This window comes from Urtica dioica, chromosome 9 (genome assembly GCF_054948205.1).
Source record: "Urtica dioica subsp. dioica isolate 48M chromosome 9, U.dioica_male_clone48M_v1_H2, whole genome shotgun sequence".
NCBI classification, from domain to species: domain Eukaryota; kingdom Viridiplantae; phylum Streptophyta; class Magnoliopsida; order Rosales; family Urticaceae; genus Urtica; species Urtica dioica.
The window spans coordinates 30,232,920-30,254,358 of NC_142764.1; the positions used below are offsets into that span (position 1 = coordinate 30,232,920).

At 38.0% G+C, this 21,439-nt stretch overlaps 3 protein-coding genes across 3 annotated transcripts; 2 read left to right on the forward strand and 1 right to left on the reverse strand.

Annotated features, from left to right (window-relative positions):
* Nucleotides 1-9,408: 9,408 nt before the first annotated feature.
* Nucleotides 9,409-12,993, forward strand: LOC149386796 (Eukaryotic aspartyl protease family protein). Its single transcript, XM_089624874.1, has 4 exons — nucleotides 9,409-9,714; nucleotides 10,115-10,565; nucleotides 11,156-11,597; nucleotides 12,274-12,993. Exons 1-4 carry the CDS (start codon nucleotides 9,501-9,503, stop codon nucleotides 12,643-12,645), a joined length of 1,479 nt encoding a protein of 492 aa, XP_089481000.1. The 5' UTR covers nucleotides 9,409-9,500; the 3' UTR covers nucleotides 12,646-12,993.
* Nucleotides 12,994-14,194: 1,201 nt separating this feature from the next.
* On the forward strand, nucleotides 14,195-17,782 carry NUC-L1 (nucleolin like 1). Its single transcript, XM_089624855.1, has 16 exons — nucleotides 14,195-14,398; nucleotides 14,486-14,510; nucleotides 14,656-14,831; nucleotides 14,919-15,023; nucleotides 15,132-15,248; nucleotides 15,344-15,424; nucleotides 15,529-15,627; nucleotides 15,703-15,819; nucleotides 15,925-16,032; nucleotides 16,119-16,178; nucleotides 16,278-16,357; nucleotides 16,439-16,559; nucleotides 16,638-16,817; nucleotides 16,916-17,007; nucleotides 17,091-17,389; nucleotides 17,511-17,782. Exons 1-16 carry the CDS (start codon nucleotides 14,366-14,368, stop codon nucleotides 17,537-17,539), a joined length of 1,722 nt encoding a protein of 573 aa, XP_089480981.1. The 5' UTR covers nucleotides 14,195-14,365; the 3' UTR covers nucleotides 17,540-17,782.
* Nucleotides 17,783-17,956: 174 nt separating this feature from the next.
* On the reverse strand, nucleotides 17,957-20,773 carry GH9C1 (glycosyl hydrolase 9C1). Its single transcript, XM_089626559.1, has 8 exons — nucleotides 20,588-20,773; nucleotides 20,188-20,400; nucleotides 19,811-20,098; nucleotides 19,552-19,716; nucleotides 19,358-19,481; nucleotides 18,742-19,245; nucleotides 18,528-18,632; nucleotides 17,957-18,423 (listed from the first exon to the last, which is right to left on the reverse strand). Exons 1-8 carry the CDS (start codon nucleotides 20,771-20,773, stop codon nucleotides 18,119-18,121), a joined length of 1,890 nt encoding a protein of 629 aa, XP_089482685.1. The 3' UTR covers nucleotides 17,957-18,118.
* Between the last annotated feature and the right edge of the window lie 666 nt (nucleotides 20,774-21,439).

Genomic DNA, 21,439 nt, shown 5'->3' on the forward strand with positions numbered 1-21,439 from the left:
TCTCTCTTCGCAATCTATAAAAACAAGGAAAGAGGACCAGCGAAGAAGGTCCGAAATGCACGCCTCTCACACGTGCACACCTGCGATTTGCCACGTGTTCGGCTACGATCGGCTCGGGAGAGGGATGGAGATGATAATACCACTTTACCCTCGACTTTGAGATACGATGAGACGACGGCTTCAATCCACGAGGGTAGTTTGGGTATGGAGAGGACGTCAGCTAATTTGGCGCTTTCTGTTCGGTGGGAAGTCACGTGGTTTGCTCGTGGGGAAGGGGTTTGGATAAGATGGGTGGGACCCACTCAGGTTCATGAAGGTTCTTCTAACGTATTTATATTTATATATGAAAACGAAAACTAAAAATACAGCTCCTGTGTGATTGGCTGCGTGTTGGTGTATTTAAACACGTAAGCTAGAAGAAGTTCAATGGATTTGCTGACGTGGCGTTTTGGATAGACTTCAAGAAAATGCATTTGTCTTTTTTGTCGTCCATCTTTTTTTTTTCCTTTCTTTTTTTTATGGGTTACTAATAATAATTTGGATTTTATATTATTAAAGATATTTTTCTATTCTCTTTTTAATGTTAAAGTTATTGCCATTACTAGTTAAATACTTGAGATTTATGTCCCACGGGATTTATATATCAATAAATATATTAGGTATGTGAGATTAGCAGAGTGAGTGAGACTTTATTTTTAAAGGGGGAAAGAAAGGAGATAAGAATAATATCATAGACCATTTTAAACATCTATCACGCAAGCAAATAACAGAATATACATGAATTAAATTAACAAATCGGCATAAAATACTGTGATTTGATTGTGTATTTATTATGTGTTTAAACTTTTAAAATAATGGATACGTTCTTTCAAACACAAGTTAATAAATAAATGATCCGCGCTTAGTGATTTGCTTCCATATAAAGTGATGAGCTCTTGGGATCAAATTACGCTTCATTTAATATTTATTTATATTTCCTATTATTCGTGAGAGTGAAACGCGCTTGAGAGAGATTTAAACTTTTTCGCAACGCAATATCTAATTTCCATGTTTGGCATACAAATATTCATGTCTTATTTTTGTACGTATCTGAAAATTAGTTTAGAGTTTTAGGTGAATAAAGTAAGATGGCTTAAAGTCCAAAAAAAACAAATTACTAAAGTATTAGTCCATCCCATAGAATTTCCGTACCTAACTAGAGTGACTGCGTAATCAATTTGCAACTAACGACGATGACATAATTTAATGTTGGCACGATATTCTCACTCAATTGTCTAATTACAACTATTTCAATTATTGATGCTGTCATTACTTGGGCTCTCCGAGATATCAGGGACTATAATACGGGACATGATCCGCAAAATTCTCGATATAGTACGTGGACTCGTTGAGTAAATAATTTCATGTTTTTTTTTTATTATTATTATTTTGTAAAACGTAATATGAATATAGTTTTTGTATATTCCTATACAGTTATACTTACCTATCGCGTGGCCACACAAGAAATTATTATTATTATTATTATTTCGACCATACAACGATGGTTGATAAATGGTAATGATTGACATGTATGTAAATATGATTGTACTTCCGTACTGTATGTGATTATTTTTTTACTGACTTGTCAAAATGGAAATATTGGTGTTTTTCTCGGGCTCGGGCTCGGGCATTAGTGGATTATATAGGATGAGCCCAATAAAATGTTATGTTGAGGTCGTATCAGAACACCTCTTTTGATGTACCTCTCAAATTTTGTAAGAAAAATTACACTAGATTTTAAAGAATTTTCAAATAGCAATGTTTTAAAAATAGTGGTTATTTTAAATTTTATTAAGAATAGTATTGCTTGAGTAGACTAGCTAATAAGAAATATAAATTTATCAAAATAGGTCATAAGAAAACACGAACGAACGATAATATAAAACTAACACAAAACCTCAAGAAACACAGAGAGAAAGCAAAACGAAATAAAAACTCAATCAAATACTTCAGATAATCGAAACAACTTCCTATAAATCGCCATTCAATTTAACTAAACCAATCACTAATAGAACTCTCTCTACGGAAACCTACAATTGTATTTTTGGATATAGAGTCTTTATAAGCTTCCATGGGTTGTACGGAACGTTTAGGGCTTTTTAGTCTTTTCCATCTTTTTATTTTCCTGTCGTTTTGTTTTAATAGAACGACACAATTCTTGTTGTCAGTTCTCTTTTACCTTGTATATCTTTGAGAATTCAAATCTCGGTTAATCAATCAAATCATATTTTCCTTTTTCCAATCTCTCTCTAAAATCCGTTTATCCATCTTCTCCGATTGTTCTTCAATCATCGGGAGCTGAAACTCAATATGGTATCAGAGCAATTTCGCTTTCTCTGAGTATCTTCTTCTTCCTCGTTTCAATTTCTCGATTTCGATATCCACTTCTCTCTGCTTCAATGGCGGACACGGAAAACTCATCGACAAAGACGCCTATCACCGGAATCATCGAAAACGCTCGACCTAGGTCAACAATTGAAGATCAATTATCGCCTTACTATCTCCATCATTCATATTCGACTGGAGGGAGTCTGGTTTCAAACGTCTTGACCGGGAACAACTACATGCCATGGAGTCGATCAATGTTGATCGTGCTAGAGGCGAAGAACAAGCTAGGGTTTATTGACAGAACGATCGTCAAACCGACAGCGGAGGAGCCAGATCTTCTTCGTCTCTGGAGCCGCAACAACAGTACAATAATTGCGTGGATTGTGAATTCCGTGAGCAAAGAAATTGCATCCAGTCTTCTTCTTGGAGGAACCGCGAAAGACATTTGGAATGACTTGAAAGATCGATTTTAGCAAAGCAACGGTCCAAGAATCTTCCAATTGAGGCGAGAATTTGTCAACCTCGATCGGGATCAGAACTCTATCGGAGTCTTCTTCACCAGGTTGAAATCAGTGTATCAAGATTTGTGCGAATTCAAACCAGAATGCACATGTGTCTGCAACTGTGGAGGAAAGGCTAAACTGAGTGAATTTATCGAGGCTGAATATGTGATGCAATTCCTTATGGGACTCAACGAGACTTATACTCACGCTCGAGGACAAGTCCTTTTGATGGAGCCTATTCGACCAATCAGCAAGGTTTACGCGATGCTTTCTCAAGAAGAGACTCAAAGATCCATTGGCATGGACTCTCGCAACTCAAAAGATCAGTCCGATTCCCTCGCCATGGCGGTGCGTGGAGACCAGAAGAAGTTCAAATCCAAGGATCGTCCACTCTGCACTCACTGCAAGATGATCGGACATACCGTCGACAAATGCTACAAGATCCATGGTTATCCACCAGGATATAAATTCAAGTCCAAGAATCAGACAAATGCGGTCGAGGCATCAGGATCTGGAGGAACTATTGAAGGATCTTCCTCGATTTTCAAATCTTCTACTCTGTCCTCAGAACAAATCCACCAAACTCATCAATCATCTCTCAAACCAGCTCACGGCCTCAACTCCGGTGTCCAGTGAAGTCAACATGACTTCATTCCAAACAGGTTTGAATGGTTTGGTAAACTCTACTCCTTATTCAAATTATTCAGCCTTAGAGTCTTGGATTATGGATTCTGGAGCCACTAGGCATATATGTGCTGTGAAATCCTCCTTTGTCAAACTCCGTACTTTGCACAATTCCAATGTCACTCTTCCAAATCGTGTTGTTATACCGGTTTACTATATAGGTGATATAATTCTGAATTCTAATTTGACTCTTTACAATGTCTTGTATGTCCCAAGTTTCAAGTTCAACTTGATCTCGGTAAGTGCATTGACAAAAGAATCTAATGTAACTATTTGTTTATTTCCGGATTATTTTCTCGTACAGGATATCAGTCGTTCGAGGATGATTGGCAAGGGTAGGATGTCCAATGGACTCTATGTTCTTGATAGGCGAAGCATCTCCAACTCTACTATTCATGTGAACACGGTTTCTGCACAGCCTTGGCATCAAAGGCTAGGTCATTTATCTTTTTAGCGTTTAAATTCCTTGAAAGATCGTTTAGCATATTCTGATTCTTTACAAGATAATCCCTAACCTTGTTGCATATGTCCTTTAGCTAAGCAACATAGGCTTCCTTTTACTTCTGCAAACAATTTTTCTGATTGTATTTTTGATATCGTGCACTGTGACATATGGGGTCCTTATCGGACTCCATCACGTCTTGGTCATAGATTTTTCCTTACTCTTGTTGAGGATAAGAGTAGATTTTGTTGGGTTTTCTTGATGAAACACAAATCAGAAGTACATTTTATCATTCCCAAGTTTTGTGCATATGTTGCTAATCATTTTTCTACCTCTATCAAAACTTTTCGTTCTGATAATGCTAAGGAACTTGCTTTTACTGAATATTTTTATGCGCATGACATTTTACATCAATACTATTGTGTCGAGACACCGCAGCAAAACTCTGTTGCTGAAAGGAAACACCAACACTTATTAAATGTTGCACGTGCCCTTTTATTTCAATCACAAATTCCTATTCGTTTTTGGACTGACTGTGTGCTTGTAGCTACATAACTCATTAATAGAGAACCTACACCTGTCTTATCTCACAAGACACTTATGAGATTTTGTTTCAGAAAGCTGTTGCTATGAACATTTGCGTGTTTTTGGCTCTTTGTGCTTTGCATCAACGTTAAAGGCACATAGAACAAAGTTTGAACCGAGGGCTCGCAAATGTATCATGATTGGATATCCACCGGGTGTTAAGGGCTATAAGCTCTTAGACTTAGACTCAATGGAGGTTTTTATTTCTCGTGATGTTGTTTTTCATGAAAAGGTTTTTCCTTTTCATGATCTAAACAAGTCCGGGAACAAAACTGAACCTTTTGAGAATTTTTGCTTACCTACTTTGCTTCACAATGCTATTCCATCAGCACCGGATTCTGTTGTTCATGATATCACCAATGCCCATGATCACGATGATAATTCATATATTCCTGAGACTATTAGTTCTCAGCCAATGGATATCGATCAACCAACACCTATTCATGATAATGTTGTTACTCGAAAGTCTACGAGAACACGCATTCCTCCGGCATATCTCATGGAATATCATTGCAATTTGCTTGAAGCAGGTTTAAGCTATAACTCTAAGCACACTATTAATACAGTCCTTGATTATGAGAATTTGTCTTTGCCTTTTAAGAGTTTTGTTTTGTCTCTTACAGCTCATTCAGCGCCTTCGTTTTATCACACGGCTGTCAAATCTGAGGAATGGAGAAAAGCGATGACCGAGGAAATTGATGCCATGCATGCAAACAATACTTGGTCTATTGTTCCATTACCTGCAGGCAAAACATCCATTGGCTGCAGATGGGTTTATACAAACAAGTTGAACACAGATGGTACATTGGCAAGACGAAAGGCTCGCTTAGTGGCCAAGGGTTACACTCAACAACAGGGAGTTGATTTCATTGAAACTTTTTCTCCTATAGCAAAGTTGATTTATGTAAAAATTTTACTCAGTCTTGCTTCCTCACAAAAATGGTTTCTTTCACAGCTTGATATTAGCAATGCTTTCTTAAATGGATACTTATTTGAGGAGGTCTACATGGACATGCCAATGGGATATTCTCTACAGGGGGAGCCTCAAAATCACTCTGGGAAATTGGTCTGTAAGTTACATAAGTCTATTTATGGCCTTAAACAAGCCTCTAGACAGTGGAACTTGAAATTTACTGAAGCTGTTTTGAAAATTGGTTTTGTTCAATCTAAGTCAGATTATTCGATGTACACTCGTGGGAATGGTGATTCTTTTGTTGTCATACTTTTGTATGTTGATGATATTATTTTATCTAGTCCTAATAAACAGTTTATTACTGATGTCAAAAGTTTTATCAATACTGTTTTTAGGCTTAAAGACATAGGTGATCTCAAGTATTTTCTTGGCCTAGAGATTGCACGTTCTTCTGCAGGGATTATGCTGTGTCAGAGGCATTATGCTCTGCAAATTCTTGAAGATGCCGACTTTCTTGACTCCAAGCCAATCAAAACTCCAATGAATCCGAAGATCAATTTAGCTGTCGATGATGGAGATTTGGTAGAGGATTCTACAGGTTTCTGGCAGTTGATTGGACGACTGCTATATTTGACAATTACACGCCCAGATATCACATATGCAGTGAACTGTCTGAGCCAATTCATCCAATCTCCGAGAGCTCAACATTTACAAGCAGTTCATCATTTATTGCGCTACATAAAGTCTTCTCCATGACTTGGACTTTTCTATCATTCCTCATCTACTACACAACTCCGTGCCTTTTCTGATGCTGACTGGGCAACTTGTGGAGATACGCGGCGTTCTATAACCGGTTACTGTGTGTTTGTAGGTGATTCACTGGTGGCCTGGAAGTCCAAGAAGCAATCCACGGTTTCACGCAGCTCGGCCGAGGTAGAGCATCGATCGTTGGCAGCAGTGATGAGTGAAGTCATGTGGATGCAGCAACTTGCGAAGGATTTTCAGATCAGTTCAGTCTCTTCCTCGGTGATTTATTGTGACAATCAGGCAGCCATTCATATTGCCTCGAATCCAACATTTCACGAGAGGACCAAGCACATCAAGATTGATCTACATTTCGTTCGAGATCATCTTCGAAGTGGCTTGGTGAAGTTACTTCCTATCCCTACCCATTTACAGATTGCTGATATACTGACGAAGCCATTGCATTCTCCAGCTTTACAAAAGTTCATGTCCAAGATGAACTTGATCAACATTTTTCGACCAAGCTCATCTTGAGGGGGATTTTTGGATATAGAGTCTTTATAAGCTTCCTTGGGTTGTACGGAACGTTTAGGGCTTTTTAGTCTTTTCCATCTTTTTATTTTCTTGTCGTTTTGTTTTAATAGAACGACACAATTCTTGTTGTCAGTTCTCTTTTACCTTGTATATCTTTGAGAATTCAAATCTCGGTTAATCAATCAAATCATATTTTCCTTTTTCCAATCTCTCTCTAAAATCCGTTTATCAATCTTCTCCGATTGTTCTTCAATCATCGGGAGCTGAAACTCAATAGTATTTAATTAACAAAAAGAACGAAAATTATTTGTATAGAAAAACAAGAAGAAACACCAAAGTGGAAAAATAAATCAGATTAAATAAAGTGGAAAGAAAATTAAAGAGCAAAACAAACAAAGATTTGATTTACACCGAGCCGAGTTTTATCGATCTTCTACGAAACAAGTAAAGTTAAACTTCCAAAAAGTTGTAAACATTGAGAGAGAGAGAGAGAGAGAGAGAGAGAGAGAGAGAGAGAGCCAATTGTACTGGGGCTGGTGTTTGTAAACGTGCTTGATCAAAGTAGAAGTACATTGATTGTCTATGAGCTGGTGTTTGTGGTACCTCCGAATGTACTGAACCTCCAATTTGAAGTTTGAATATCACGATATCTTTTTAATTCGAGAACATACATGTTGGTATTAATCTCGTAAATTAAGCAATTATGTGAAAGATCATTAGTTGACTTCTTCAGTTTTATTCTTTCTTAAAATAAAACGCAGCTCAACCCAAATATTTTCGACATATAAATGGTTGAAACGCACGTCAGTGAATTTGGCTATTTCTCAAAATATTTTTAGACGTTGGCTAATACGCAATTTCAACGTTTGAGTTTGGCTAGTCCGTCTAATTTTTTATTTTTAATTGTTAACGATTATTTTCCCTACGAATTTTTTTTGGGTTATTAAGTTATATAGCCACACGGTTATAGTGAATTGTGATATAACCCACATTTGGTTAATTTATTGTAAATAGCCAAGTTAACTTATTAACAGATTAATAAAAGACTTATTTAACTCAGTCAAACATGTAAAAAAAAAAAGTAGTTAATAGGCTGCCACGTATGCAAGTTGGCTATTTACAAAGTATTTAACAAAGGTTGGCTAATTTACAATTCCTATAGTTTAGGTGGCTTACGTAACCAATTTTTTAATTTTTTTTAATAAAAAAAAAAACATAAAAACTTTTAAAAAGATTATATAAGCATCAAGAAAAAAGATTATTTACAACTTAAAAAAAATATTTTCGCAACTAAATTAGTAGATACATTATTCTTGCGATTAATTTCAAAAGGCACTATCATAAGCAACTTTCACAATTATTTGTATGGATGATCATAGTTACAGTGGCGGACCCACAGCCAAGCCTCAAGAGGCCTGGATCCCCCCAAGCCCTAATTTTCGGGCTAATTTTTTTTTTTTTTTCCTAGCCTAAATTGATTTTTGGCCCTCTTCCTTCTCAAATCTGGATCCACCACTGATAGTTACTATAGTTACTAGGGGCATGGAAGCAAAAACCTATGAAAAAAATGTATCTTTCCTCGTGGAACTATAACTTGCATCATTGCGATCTACTGATTTTTTTTTTTTTTTTTGGTATTTTCGATCTATTCATCATCAATTATATTAGACATTTAAGTATACAATGAACGATATGTTTCGTTAAATGCGTAGCTTTGGAGATTCAGAAACATTTTTTGAAACACGTGCATTACTTAACTTCAGTATTATTTATTTTGACAGGTTAAAAGACAACGTAATATATGACACGTTAAACGAAACGGTATGACAGTCGAAACACATTTAACACCTATATTGCAGCAACAAATTTTCATTTAGTGATCAAACAGACTTATATATACCGTTTTTAACTTGTTATATTTGGCTATTGCTAAAGAGCAAATACGAGTCATTCGAATGATTCGATAAATTGACAAGTCCGAAATATCCAGTGTACTCAAACAATCAGGAAGAAAAAAAAAATGCACAGAAAAAGATTCCCTTTTCTGTACTGGATGTTACTTTTTTGTGCTGATTGAACAGAAAAAAGCAACACGATCATCAAATTTAATTCAACCACACAAATAATAACAACAAAATAAAAAATAAATATCTTTCAAACAAACACCCTCTTGCGCTCCCGCCATCATTCTATGTATATATGTGTGTAATATTATTAGAAATAAAAGTATATACATGGCCATCTAAATAGGAAAAGAGAGAAAGAAAAATGTATCGACTGTGAAGCAATGTGAGTCGTTCCTTATCTTCGTAAGTCAAGCGAACCAATGAAATGATATATTTTCTTTTTTTCTTGTTTACATATCTTCCAAGTTCAAGCCACTCATGTAACTCAACCCAACTTGTCCACCCACAATTAGACATTCCCTATATATTATTATAATTATTCTTTATTCGTTCTTGTTCTTCATCTATATTTATATATGTATATGTATGTGTATATATATACATGCACGTGAATCAGCAATAATTTCTCATGCACCAATTTGGTGGGGTCACTAAAGCCAGCCCTTCCTCTTTTGTTCTCAACCCAAACTCCAATTGCCACCAATCTCTCTCTCTCTCTCTCTCTCCCCCCACAAAACTATCTTTCTCTCTCTCACAGACTCACAATACACTACATATTCACATCGTTTCACTATATTCTTCATCTTCAGGAAAAAAAGGACATGAATATGAGGATTAATACAAGGCTGTTCAATCTCTTCCTTTCGCTTTACCTTCTTTGCCTCGCTACCAACTTTTCACCGCATACTATCGGATTCGGGGTTCATTGCTATTCCCACGAGAAGAAGCTCATTAAGAAAGTCCTCAATCTCAATGATATCCGATACTGGAAAAACCAACCTGTTTCTTCTCCTACTCGTATCCCCAAGAAATCAGGTGAGAGTGTTTTTGTTCACTGGATATTAATGTATATTTGTTATTCTTTTTTTTTTTAAATTAAGAAAGAAAAAAAAAAGATGGGTTGGTATATGGTATCATTAAGCTTAACTACCAAATGTCTTTAATTAGTTGACCATTCATTTCTCTTTTTTGCTTTGCATAATTTATTCTTAACTGCTAGAATCTACAAAAGTAATTTGCTTTATCTTTTCAATATTTTGACCAATTTTTACTACGTACGCTGTTGGATTATATTGTAATGAGCACTTTACTAATATTACTATGATTACATAATAATTACATCATCATCACTGCAAAATTAATATGAAGCACTTCTTGCTGCTTAATTATTGAAAACGTGGTTTCTGTGGTGTAATTTATCCATTTATTTATGTAGGAATATTAAATAATGGCGTAGCAATATTGGAAATGCAACACCGTGGGTCAGAAAACATAAAAAGCGTAGAGCATTGGAACGAACACCTCAAATTTCAGCTAATCCGAGACGACATTCGAGTGAAGTCTATTCACCAATTGTCAAAGTCAAACGGGCAATACTCGGACTCAAAGGGACCATCAAATAACAATACTCGAATCCCGCTAATCTCGGGCATCAAGCTCCAGATCTTGAATTACATCGTGACCGTCCAATTGGGCGGCCGAGATGTCACGGTCATTGTTGACACCGGGAGCGACCTCACGTGGGTCCAGTGCCAGCCGTGCCGCTCGTGTTATGACCAAAACGACCCTCTTTTTGACCCGACCCACTCCAAAACCTACCGGCCCATGTCCTGCGAGGCTCGGGCCTGCCAAGAGGCCCGAGGGTTCTGCGCAAGCCGAACCTGCAGGTACTATTAGCATGTGTTTTATTATTGTGGTGTGTCTTAAGGGTATAATAGTCATTTACTATCCAATTCGCCTTTTATCTTGTTTTATTTTTAAACCTCCTACTACGTGCTCATTATTTCATTTGAAGATTTGAAAGCTATGATCAATAACACAAGTGAAATTTAACTCAACCCATCATGAATTTGAAAAGGGATAGTTCCAAAACTATGATTATTAAAAAAAAATTGGACCAAAATCCATTAATTTTTTTTATAATTCCAAAATTATGATCAAATTTGTCAATAAACACAGTTGTATTTATTGACAAACTTACTCATAGTTTTGAAATTAATAAATTTTGGTCAATTTTTTTTTTTAAATGGTAATTGAAATGATCTCATCCGAAAAATTTGACTTGTTGGATCAAATAGCTTCAAAATTAATGTGTTTAGCCCTATATGACCCTTTTTGTGATTAGCTTATACATCGTAGAATCACAATGTAATACAATTAGTTTGGGATGCATGAATATTTATATTCTAATTTTTTGACACTATCGTGATAAAAAAAATTAATTTTAAAATCTTGTGCTTTTTCTCTAAATCTCTAGGTACGACGTAGGGTACGGAGACGGGTCCCGCACGAGAGGCGACCTTGGGATGGAGACTTTGGGCATGGGGGTTTCCCCGGGGCCCACGGTGGAGGGTTTTGTGTTTGGTTGCGGGCGAGCCAACAAGGGCTTGTTCGGAGGAGCGTCTGGGCTTATGGGCCTCGGGAGGAGCGGGTTATCGTTGGTGGCCCAATCCGAGTCCGTGTTCGGGGGAGTCTTCTCTTATTGCTTGCCTCCGGCTCAGGCTGGAGCGTTGGGCTCGTTGGTAATGGGCTTTGACTCCTCGGCCTATGCAAACTCGACTCCAATCTCTTACACTCCAATGATTTCAAACCCGCAACTTCCCACTTTTTACTTTCTCAATCTCACCGGAATCAGCATTGGCGATGCCCGTGTCTCCACCTCGGCTACCGCCTTTTCTATTCTAATTGACTCCGGAACGGTGAGTTTTTTTTTTCTTTCTTTTATTTCTATGCCAATTTTAATTGGTATAGAAATTCAGATATTCCACATTTTATTAGTCTGAATTTGACTTTCGTTAATTATTTATATATATTTTTTGAAAGATGTCTATCTTTATTATTATATGCTACTATATATCACCTTAAGAAAATATATATGCTATACTATATAAAAGTAAAAAAGTAAACGTTGACATTTTAATGGACAACTATGCGATCATCATTATGACGACAACTATGCGGTCAAAATCGTAGCTGTATTTGTCAAACTAGAGTATATATGTCTCTCGATAGCCATATTAGCAATGTAATTTTTTTTTTTTTTTGAAAATTTGTATAAATAGTCATTTGAAATTTAATGTTTAGCAAAATAATTAATGTTTCAACTTCTCATTAAAATAACAAAATTTACGTTTTCAAAATTTTGTTCACAGCCAGGATTAAATTTTTTTACGATTATTATAAACAATTTATTACTTTCAAGAAAATTAATCTTAGATCATTTTTTTTAAACCAACTTCCTACACATTTTGACTATTTCACTCTATGAAGGACAAACTTTTGCTATTTTGAAAATTCATAACTATTTAACTACGTCACTCTTTTTTTATAATAAAATAAATAGATAAATGTAATGTGTAAAATAATTGTGTTTAGGTGATATCGAGGCTAGCTCCTTCAATGTACAAGGCGGTGAAAGCAGAGTTCGTGAAGCAATTCAACGGTTATCCTGAAGCGCCTGGGTTTTCGATACTGGACACGTGTTTCGACCTGAGTGGGTTCGAGGAAGTGAGCGTACCGGCGATGAGGATGACGTTCGAGGGCGGTGCTGAGCTGGACATCGACACGACGGGGATGATGTACATGGTCAGAAACGACGCGTCGCAGGTTTGTCTGGCTCTGGCGAGTCTGTCGTACGAGTACGAGATTGGGATAATAGGGAATTACCAGCAGAAGAATCAGAGGGTTGTTTATGATACCAAATTGGCTCGCCTCGGCTTTGCTGGAGAGACTTGTTCCTCTTCTTAGTCTTTATATCATATCTCTTCTTTCAATTTATTTATTTCACATTGTTTTTGGCCTTGTATATATTATCAGTTCTTGATTGGTTATGATATCGTTTAGTGGTTAAAATTGTTTGCTCTGTTTGCTCTGTGATGTGATGTTGTGAAGGCTGATTAAGAAGAAGAAGAAGAAGAAGAAGAAGAAAAAAGGTGTATAGGTTGTTGCTTGCTTGCAATATTTTTGTGCTTCGGAGTGGGTGTGTGTGTTTTTTTTTCCCTATGCTATTTGTTTCCCTTGATTGTACATAGAACAAATATAGGCAAATGTTTATAAATTAAAAAAAAAACTCCATTAAGTTTAATTATTGTTAAAGTTATGTGTTAGTGTTATACTGTTATTTTCTAAAGTAATAGTCGCCTGCTAAAGTATTTATCGAAAAAATTAATTTTGTTTACGGTTACACTACAAATATATATATATATATATATATATATAATATAATTACTCTCGGACTCTATTTAGATGAATTTATTGTTTACATTTTTATTTATAGTAAAAAATAACTACCCATAGTAAAAAAAATAGAAGCGTGGAATATTAAAAGGACCAAAATTGTCGTTTACATAGCGTATCAAATTTTGAATTAGATGCGATAAGTTGCATCTATATTGATTCAAAATTAACAAAATGATTGATCCGATCAAACCAAAATTATCACATCTAAACAGACATGATTAGTTGAGTTTGTTTTGTTTTGTGTCTAAATATACGTATATATGGTAGTGTTGAATTGAATATGGACTTGAAGTAAACATTTATTACAATTGAGCTTTCAAATGTCATATTATATCACTTTCATGCTACCGAGTTTATGTCTCATCCTATTCTATTGTGACGCTAGAGAAACCACAATGTGTATTAGAAACATCGTGTGTCGGATAGACAAAGCACTCATCGCAGTTGAGTTACACCTCTTCCAGCTGAATCGAATCTTCTACACACGTGTCTTTCGAATCGACAAAGTATTAATCGCAATTGAGTTACACCTCTTTCAACCATTTGTGGTGGGGGGGCTAAATGGGTGTTGAGTGATATTCGTGCAAAACATTGTTACTTGCGTACTTATGTCTCGTTTTTTCACTAAGGATAGTTTTGTTCCTCTTATGTCTCATCATCTACGGAGGGTGCAAAGAAACTCGAAATTATAATATGTATTGAAAATTGTATACCGAAAAATTTAATCGGCATAAATAATTAAAAACAATATTTTGGATATAATTTTAAATCACATATATTTTGGAAAGAAAGCCTAAAAAAACGTTAGCCTTGTAATTTTAATTTTAATTTTTCACGGGGGAGAAAGTCCAAGAGGAAAAGAGGGCCTAAAATGCCCATTTACTACAAAGTGTTCGTGAATACCCAGTGGGCCAGACGACATGTCGTTTTAAGATTGAGGCGACATGGGAAATATGTAGTGGTGGCAGTTGCGTACGTGCCAAATTAGAGAGTTCGCACTTGAGAGAGTTTTCACATTTCCGAACCCTAAATATTTGAAGCCGTATTATAAATAGAACGCGAATTCTATTAACCTAAAAGCCCTCTCCTTTTTTCTCTGCCCACCGCAACTCATAAACCCTAAAATCTCTTTATATAAATCCTCTTAGGGTTTTGCGGAGGCTTTAGAGTTCCATTTCTTTCTTACTCTCAACTTTTCGCCTCCGATAAACCCTAGGCCTCTTTTGAAATGACCAAGACTAGCAAGCAGTCAGGCACCAAGGTACGTTCTTCGTTTTTCCGTTTTGTTTTGTTCGTCTCTGTCTGTTATGTGTTTTAATCTTTTTATCCGTTCGATCGCTCGACTCAGGTTGCGGCTCCGGCGACCAAGAAAGGTACTATCTTCTGTTCGTATTTTGTTATAAATCTTTCGCCGACACTTTAATTTGTAGTCTTTTAGGTCCTTAATTTTTTTAGGTTTTTCTTTTGTAATTTTGTTGTACTTTGTTATTTATTTTCTGAAACGTGTATGTGAAAAAGGTAACAAGAGGCAAGCAGAGGAGGAAGTTGAGAAAGTGGTTGTGAGCACGAAGAAGCAGAAGAAGAACGTAGCAGTTGAACAAGCTGCTCAGAAGAAGAAGGTTGAGGCCAAGATTGTGAAGAAGAAGAAGGAGGAATCTAGTTCCGATGATTCATCTTCTGAATCTGAAGATGAGGTCAAATCTTTTTTTTCACTCTCAGTGTTTGTTTTGGGTTCTTTGAAACGCAGATTTTATAAACTTAATCTTGTTTATGATCATCAGAAGCCTGTCAAGAAGGTAGCTCCGGCGAAGGTAGTACCGGCTGCCAAGAACGGAAAAGTGTCAAGCGACTCTGACTCCTCTGACGACTCTTCTTCTGATGATGAAGTGAGCATCTGTTTATGCTTTGAATTATTAATTACTGTATGTTTGAAAACTAAATCAGATATGATATCAAAATGAACTGTGTTTTAACTATATTATTTTGTTTATCAGAAACCTGCCGTAGTTGCTAAGAAGCCTGTTGTTGCTGCTAAGAACGGCAAAGCCAAAGCTGCAGAGAGCTCTGATGAATCAAGTGATGATGACAGTTCATCTGAAGAAGAAGACACTGTGGGTTTTCTTCGTAAAAGTTTGTTAGAATTTTAAATATTCTTACTTGTGTTTCAAACTGTAGATGTTGAGTCTGGTCTGTTTATTCTGTGTAGAAAACAACTAAGAAAGCTCCGGTTGTGCCTGCCAAGAAAGCCGAGAGCAGCTCCGACGATAGCGATTCTGATTCAGATGAGGTTTATATCTATAGTCTGACATAGTTTTATCAGTTTGTATGTGATGTAGTATATGCATATCTCTTACACAGCCTTTGTCTTTCTCTGAATTGATGTGTTTTTAGGAAGTGCCTGCTAAGAAAACTCCTGTTGCTGCTGCTAAAGCAAAGAAGGAAGAGTCTTCTGATGATAGCGAGTTTGAATCAGAATCTACAGATGAAGAGGTTGAATAGGCTTTTTTACATCTATCTATTTATATCTGTTCGATTTCGTGTTCTTATGCATTAATATCGTTTCAGGTAAAGCCAAAGGCTGTTGCGAAGAAGGCTGAACCTGCAAAGAAGGTCGAGTCGAGTGATGATGAAAGTGATTCAGATGAATCCGATGATGAGCCTAAGCCCAAGGGAAAAGCTGAAGTGAGTTGATCTTTCCAGTCTTTATTCAAATTGAGGCTGCAAATATTCAAGTGTTTAAGGACTGTTCATTTATCGAAAATTACTATGTTTATGTTATCTTTTCAGGCAACTAAGGCTGCAAAGGAAAGTAGCAGCAGTGAGGAAGATGATTCCGATGATGAATCCTCTGATGAGGAAGATGTCAAAAAGGCACCTGCAAAAACCAAGAAGCCTGTATGTTATCTAGATATGCTGACGTGGAATATATTTTTACCTTTCAATGTTTGGTTCTAAAGCTGTTCATATTTTACTTTTAACAGGATGCCGATGTGGAAATGGCTGATGCTGTCACACCAGCTGCTAAAAGCAACAAGAACGCTGTAATTAGTTTTTCCCCCAACTTTGTTTTTCCCTAATTTATAGTATTAACTTTTCATAATTGTATATTCTAACGGTCGCTTAATCTTGCGATGATATAGGCTCCCGCCACCCCTGCTACCGGTGGAACAAAGACTCTCTTTGCTGGAAATTTGTCGTTCAACATTGAACAAGCCGATGTGTATGTCTCTGATCTGACTCGTGACCTGTCTTGTATTTAAATCTAAATTTCAACTAGTAATAATTAATCTTTGTTTTTCAGGGAAAATTTCTTTAAGGATGTCGGTGAAGTTGTCGATGTCCGCTTTGCGACTGACTCTGAGTCTGGCAGATTTAAGGGCTACGGTCACATTGAATTCGCCACTCCTGAACAGGCCCAAGAGGTATACATTTTTTCTTTGTGAAGCTAAAAAAATCAAATGATATATTGCAGAATAGATTATTAACTATGTTTAAAACAGGCCGTGAAGATGAACGGCCAAGATCTGTTGGGCCGGGATGTGAAGCTCGACCTTGCCCGGGAGAGAGGTGCGTACACCCCTCAGACCAGAGAGGGCGGCTTCCAGTCGAGAGGCAACCAGAGCGGTGGAGTCAAAACCTGTTTCATCCGCGGATTCGATTCATCTCTCGGAGAGGATGATGTAACATTTCCATTGCCTGATCTCTATTTGTACATTTAATTTTCGCGTATAGTCGCACGTTTCTCATTCATTACCACCAACCCGTCTTGAATCTGCAGATCAGGAGTTCGCTTCAGGACGTCTTTGGTGAATGCGGAGAAATCTCGAGGATCTCCATCCCTAAAGACCGCGAGACCGGCGAATCTAAAGGGTGCGTAAAAGAGATTTACGCAGGAGAAGACATTCTGTGGTGTTTTTTTTTGTTTTTTTTTCTAAAGGATGTTTGTATTGCAGAATGGCGTACATGGACTTCCCAGACGTTGGTGCGTTCAACAAGGCGTTGGAGAAGAACGGTGCGGAGATCGGCGAGCACTATCTGACTGTGGAAGAGGCCAAGGCCAGAGTGGATTTCGGTGACAGTGGCGGCCGAGGAGGAAGGTTCAGCGGCGGCCGAGATGGCGGCAGAGGAAGAGGTGGTCGGTTCAGCGGCGGCGGCCGAGGTGGCCGCGGCGGCCGATTCAGCGACGGAGGCAGAGGAGGAGGTGGCCGTTTCAACAGAGGTGGACGTACGCCCAACAAGCCCACCTTCTCGGGTAATTTTTTTATTTGATTATTTATGAATTTGAATATACTTGATTTGTTTTCCTAAGTTGTGTTTCTTGCATATATCTAAGACATTGTTTTTGCTCTCTGTCGAAATTTGATGCTCTGCAGGCAAGAAGACTACCTTCGGAGACGATTAGAGAAACAGCTATAGGGAGTTTTGAGATTTGATGTCATCCCTGTAATTTTTATTTTTTATTTTATTTTTATTTCTATGTAGTAGCGTTCATTTTTATGTGTCTAGGTGGGATTCGACTGGATTTGTTTTGTTTTATTTATTATGAGTTTGACACAGAAACATAAACATATGCTTTTCTGAACCACATGAGATTATTCATCTCCTAGTTTATTATTAGTAAGAAATATATATGGTGTTCTAAGAATATCGTTATATTCATCTCCTAGTTTATTATTAGTAAGAAATATATATGGTGTTCTAAGAATATCGTTATATTTGGTGGTTTTCTTAAAAAGGATTGCGTTTATCAGGGATGAGCTAATCCTCGTGAATGTGACGTAACTTGCATAAAGTTATAGAATGGTTTTTTTACGTTCTTGTGATATTCATCAAAGGAGTGTATTATCCGACTCAAATATTGGGTTTTGAAGTGATAAAGAAGAGCAAAATCGGAAGAGTAGGAAAAAATAAAAAGCCATCGGTCATTTACAAAATGGTTTCTCTTTCTCTTCTTTTGTGTTAGTCTCTCAAGAGTGATTGGCTAGTAGTGGTAGCTGAGAACAGAGACTTTGGCCTGAGGTCCTCCTTGGACGTACACGAAGCTGTATTGCTGGCCTGGCTTCAAGGCTTTGATCCATTCAGGAAGCTCATACGTGTTCTTTGCTCCGTACCCAGACCGAGTAGTGAGTCCCCACAGAGACCCTGTGAGCTCATCCACTCTCAACTTGAGACCCTTTATCGTCTTGTTCGAAGTGTTCTTTATCACCACCTTGTGCTTGTACAACGTCTTGCCTTTCATCTTCCACGTGTGGGTTATCGAGTGAATGAACTTCACGGGTTTGTCTCCTGATAACATATTTATATATCCACAGAGACATGTATGTTAGCTCATCTCTAATAATAATGTTTCTTTCTCAGTGAATGTAAAGTAGAGATGGTCGGTTGCTAACCTGAATCCGGACTACTTGATGATGTTGGTTTCGGTGTTGTCTTCTTTTCTTGTTCGTAGCCCTTCGGTGTCGGCTTAGAAACTGGAGCTTCTCTACGGTAAGAACCTGGAAGTTAAAAACAAAATGGAATCAGCAAATACGCCTAACACGTGGAATTCTCAACTTGAAAACCGGTATTTATGTCCTTTTGAATCGAAAGTCGAAAACTACTCACTTGGGGTGTTTCCATGAACGGCGACTTGGAGCTTGGAGAAGAGTCCTATGAGAGGAGCGCAAGCGGTGGTTGTGGGCTCGGTTTGCTCGTAATCGGTCCTGTCGTCTGAGTAGTCGTCGTTCTTGCCGGGCCCGCCCACGAGGGCTCCGTATGCCACGTTTGGGTTTGGCTCGACGCGGCGGTACCACGAGTCGAAGCCTTGGACGCACCCGACAAGAGCGTTGGAGGAGTAGACAGAGGGGATCGAGGAGCCGCGGTGGTGTATGCGCGTCGGGTATTTTGGGCCGTACCCGACTAAGTAGCTCATGGATTTCGGATTCTTGCCCAAGATATAGTCGGCTTGCGACTTGGCGAATTTGAAAAGCTCTTGAGGCTGGACTTGGCCGTCGGGGCAAGCGAGTTTCGCGTTTGAGTCCGACAGATAGTCTGAGTACACGGCCATTAGAAAAGCCGCGGACGACACGTATTGCATGTTGTTCCATTGACGCACGTACATTAAACCGCCTGGTTCATAACGATAAAAAAATATGACCTTTCGTTAATTCGGTTAAGATTAGCCTACAAGTTTTTAATTTGAATTCACCGGTTAAAACCATGTTAGTGAATTGTGACGTACCAGGAGTCATGTAAGCGTTGTAACCGTCGTTCTTCTGGAGACAGGCACAAGCAAAGTAGTTGGCTTTGGCTTGGTATTGCTTCAGCGTGGCCGTGTACGGACCGCCTTTTCCCTCCAACAATACCTGCCCAAAGACAAAGTGTTAAACCCTAACTTGTTCCTCAAGAAAGGACAAGATTAAAAAGTGAAGTTACCTTTGAGAGAAGGACTTGAATTCCGGCGTACTTGGTGTCCCAAGAGAACTCCTTCATAGCCCATCCCGTCCCTCCCATGCCCACCGCGTTATTCACCACATACTTCAAGTAATAATCGTCCCCGGTTGCCCTGTGTAGCCACGCCGCTGCCCACAAAAGCTCGTCCTATATTCACAAATGTTACCGTTAATTGTTTGTTGGTTGCTTGGGGTTCAAGTAACACACGTTCTGTTGCTTGTGGCTTAAGTTTTCTTTATACCGCGTAGCCGGAGGAGGGATAGAACTCCTGGGCATTGCCGATGGAGTCGTCGTAGAGGCCTCTGTAACGATCGGCAAAGGTGAAAAGCTGTTTGGCATGGTCCAATAGGAGATCCGAGTACGAGGAGTTGTAGGGCTTGAAGGCTATGGAGGCCGAGGCCAGAGCCGCCGCGGTTTCTCCGGCGAGGTCAGACCCGGGATGGTTCTCGTCAAGCTTGTAAGCCGTTCGAGAGGTTGTCATGTCCTCGGGTCTTTGCCAGCAATAATGATCCGAATCTCCGTCGCCCACCTGAGACACGGACCACGATTTTTAGACAACTTTTTTATTTTTTATTTTTTTATTTTTTTATTTTGGTGTTTTAAAATTTGATTGGTTACCTGTGCCCAGAGGATATTAGGTTGTGGGTGAGCCTTGATGAAGTAGTCTGTGGCCCATCTGATGGACCAAAGAGCTTGTCCCATTTGGTTGAGATTGGTCATCTCTTTTCGGAACTCAATGACTCCCCATGAAAGCATTGTGGCTGTGAATGCCATTGGTAATCCGAATTTCACATGATCTCCTGCATCATAATACCCTCCCACCAAGTTCGCCTACACAATCACAATAGTGATGATTAGATCATCAGGGTCTTCAATATTATTTGGTAGTTTACACAATCATCAGGGGCAATTGAAAAACAATAGTACAAAAGAGTCATATAAATGACTACGAGGACTAAATTGAAAAAATGTAACGTTTGTTATTATCTTGTATTATGATGATATATCTGTTTCTTACCCCTTGAGCCAATCCGTCCTTTAGTCCCGAGTTTCCACGCCACTTGACTCGTCGGTTGGTTGGTAATTTTCCTGACCTTTGCGCCTCGAAGAACATGAAGCTCTTGTCGAGGGCGTCCCCGTAATTAAACTCAGCCGCGACTCCACCGACTAGCAATGCCGCCAGGAAGAGCAAGTAGTTCTTCATTATTGGATTCAAATGTGAGAATTTGATGATCCGACTCTTTGCAATGTTAATGGCTTGTTGCTATGTTTATAAGATTGTTTGTCCATTTGTACAAGCAAATTGCTTATATAGGAAAAATATAATTCTCAAGACTAATAAAAAGTACAACAAATACTTAGTAGTCATAGTTGTAGCATGCACGTTGGAATTGACATTTTGTAATGCGTTTCTCAAACAATGAAAAGTTAGAGCTTCACACGTTGTGTTTATATGTTTTTTTGTAGGGAAGTCTGTTTCTTGAGCTTAGCCAATCCAGTCTCTCCACGTCGACTTGTATTTTTCATGATCCATGTCTAAATGCTGGGTTTCCAAATTTGTTGACTTTTCCTATTGTTTTAAATATGGGATGAGTTGGTTGTTCGACTACTGTTAGATGGATCTATTTCTATTTGTAATTTGGATTTGTGGTCGTGTTACGAATGATTCGGTTACGGGAATTTATTGGATCAATGATACATTATGATTAGCGAATAAATTAGTAGATACACATACATATATTGTCAATGATAGACAAATCTTTATTATTAACATATATATATATATATATATATTTATGCTTTTGGTCGGTACTTATCTTCCTTTATCAGGTGGCAGCACCATATTATTTCTAATTAATTGATTTACATT

Bases quoted from the DNA above. Each gene is read 5' to 3' on its own strand.
- GH9C1 (XM_089626559.1), bottom strand. From the start codon at position 20,773: ATGAAGAACTACTTGCTCTTCCTGGCGGCATTGCTAGTCGGTGGAGTC. The intron at 19,246-19,357 runs GTACGTCACAAT...GTTATGAACCAG, and splicing joins CAACGCTTACATGACTCCTG to GCGGTTTAATGTACGTGCGT. The intron at 18,633-18,741 runs GTGAGTAGTTTT...TTTAACTTCCAG, and splicing joins CGTTCATGGAAACACCCCAA to GTTCTTACCGTAGAGAAGCT.
- LOC149386796 (XM_089624874.1), top strand. From the start codon at position 9,501: ATGAATATGAGGATTAATACAAGGCTGTTCAATCTCTTCCTTTCGCTT. The intron at 9,715-10,114 runs GTGAGAGTGTTT...TTATTTATGTAG, and splicing joins TCGTATCCCCAAGAAATCAG to GAATATTAAATAATGGCGTA. The intron at 11,598-12,273 runs GTGAGTTTTTTT...AATTGTGTTTAG, and splicing joins TTCTAATTGACTCCGGAACG to GTGATATCGAGGCTAGCTCC.
- NUC-L1 (XM_089624855.1), top strand. From the start codon at position 14,366: ATGACCAAGACTAGCAAGCAGTCAGGCACCAAG. The intron at 15,425-15,528 runs GTTTATATCTAT...ATGTGTTTTTAG, and splicing joins GCGATTCTGATTCAGATGAG to GAAGTGCCTGCTAAGAAAAC. The intron at 16,560-16,637 runs GTATACATTTTT...TGTTTAAAACAG, and splicing joins CTCCTGAACAGGCCCAAGAG to GCCGTGAAGATGAACGGCCA.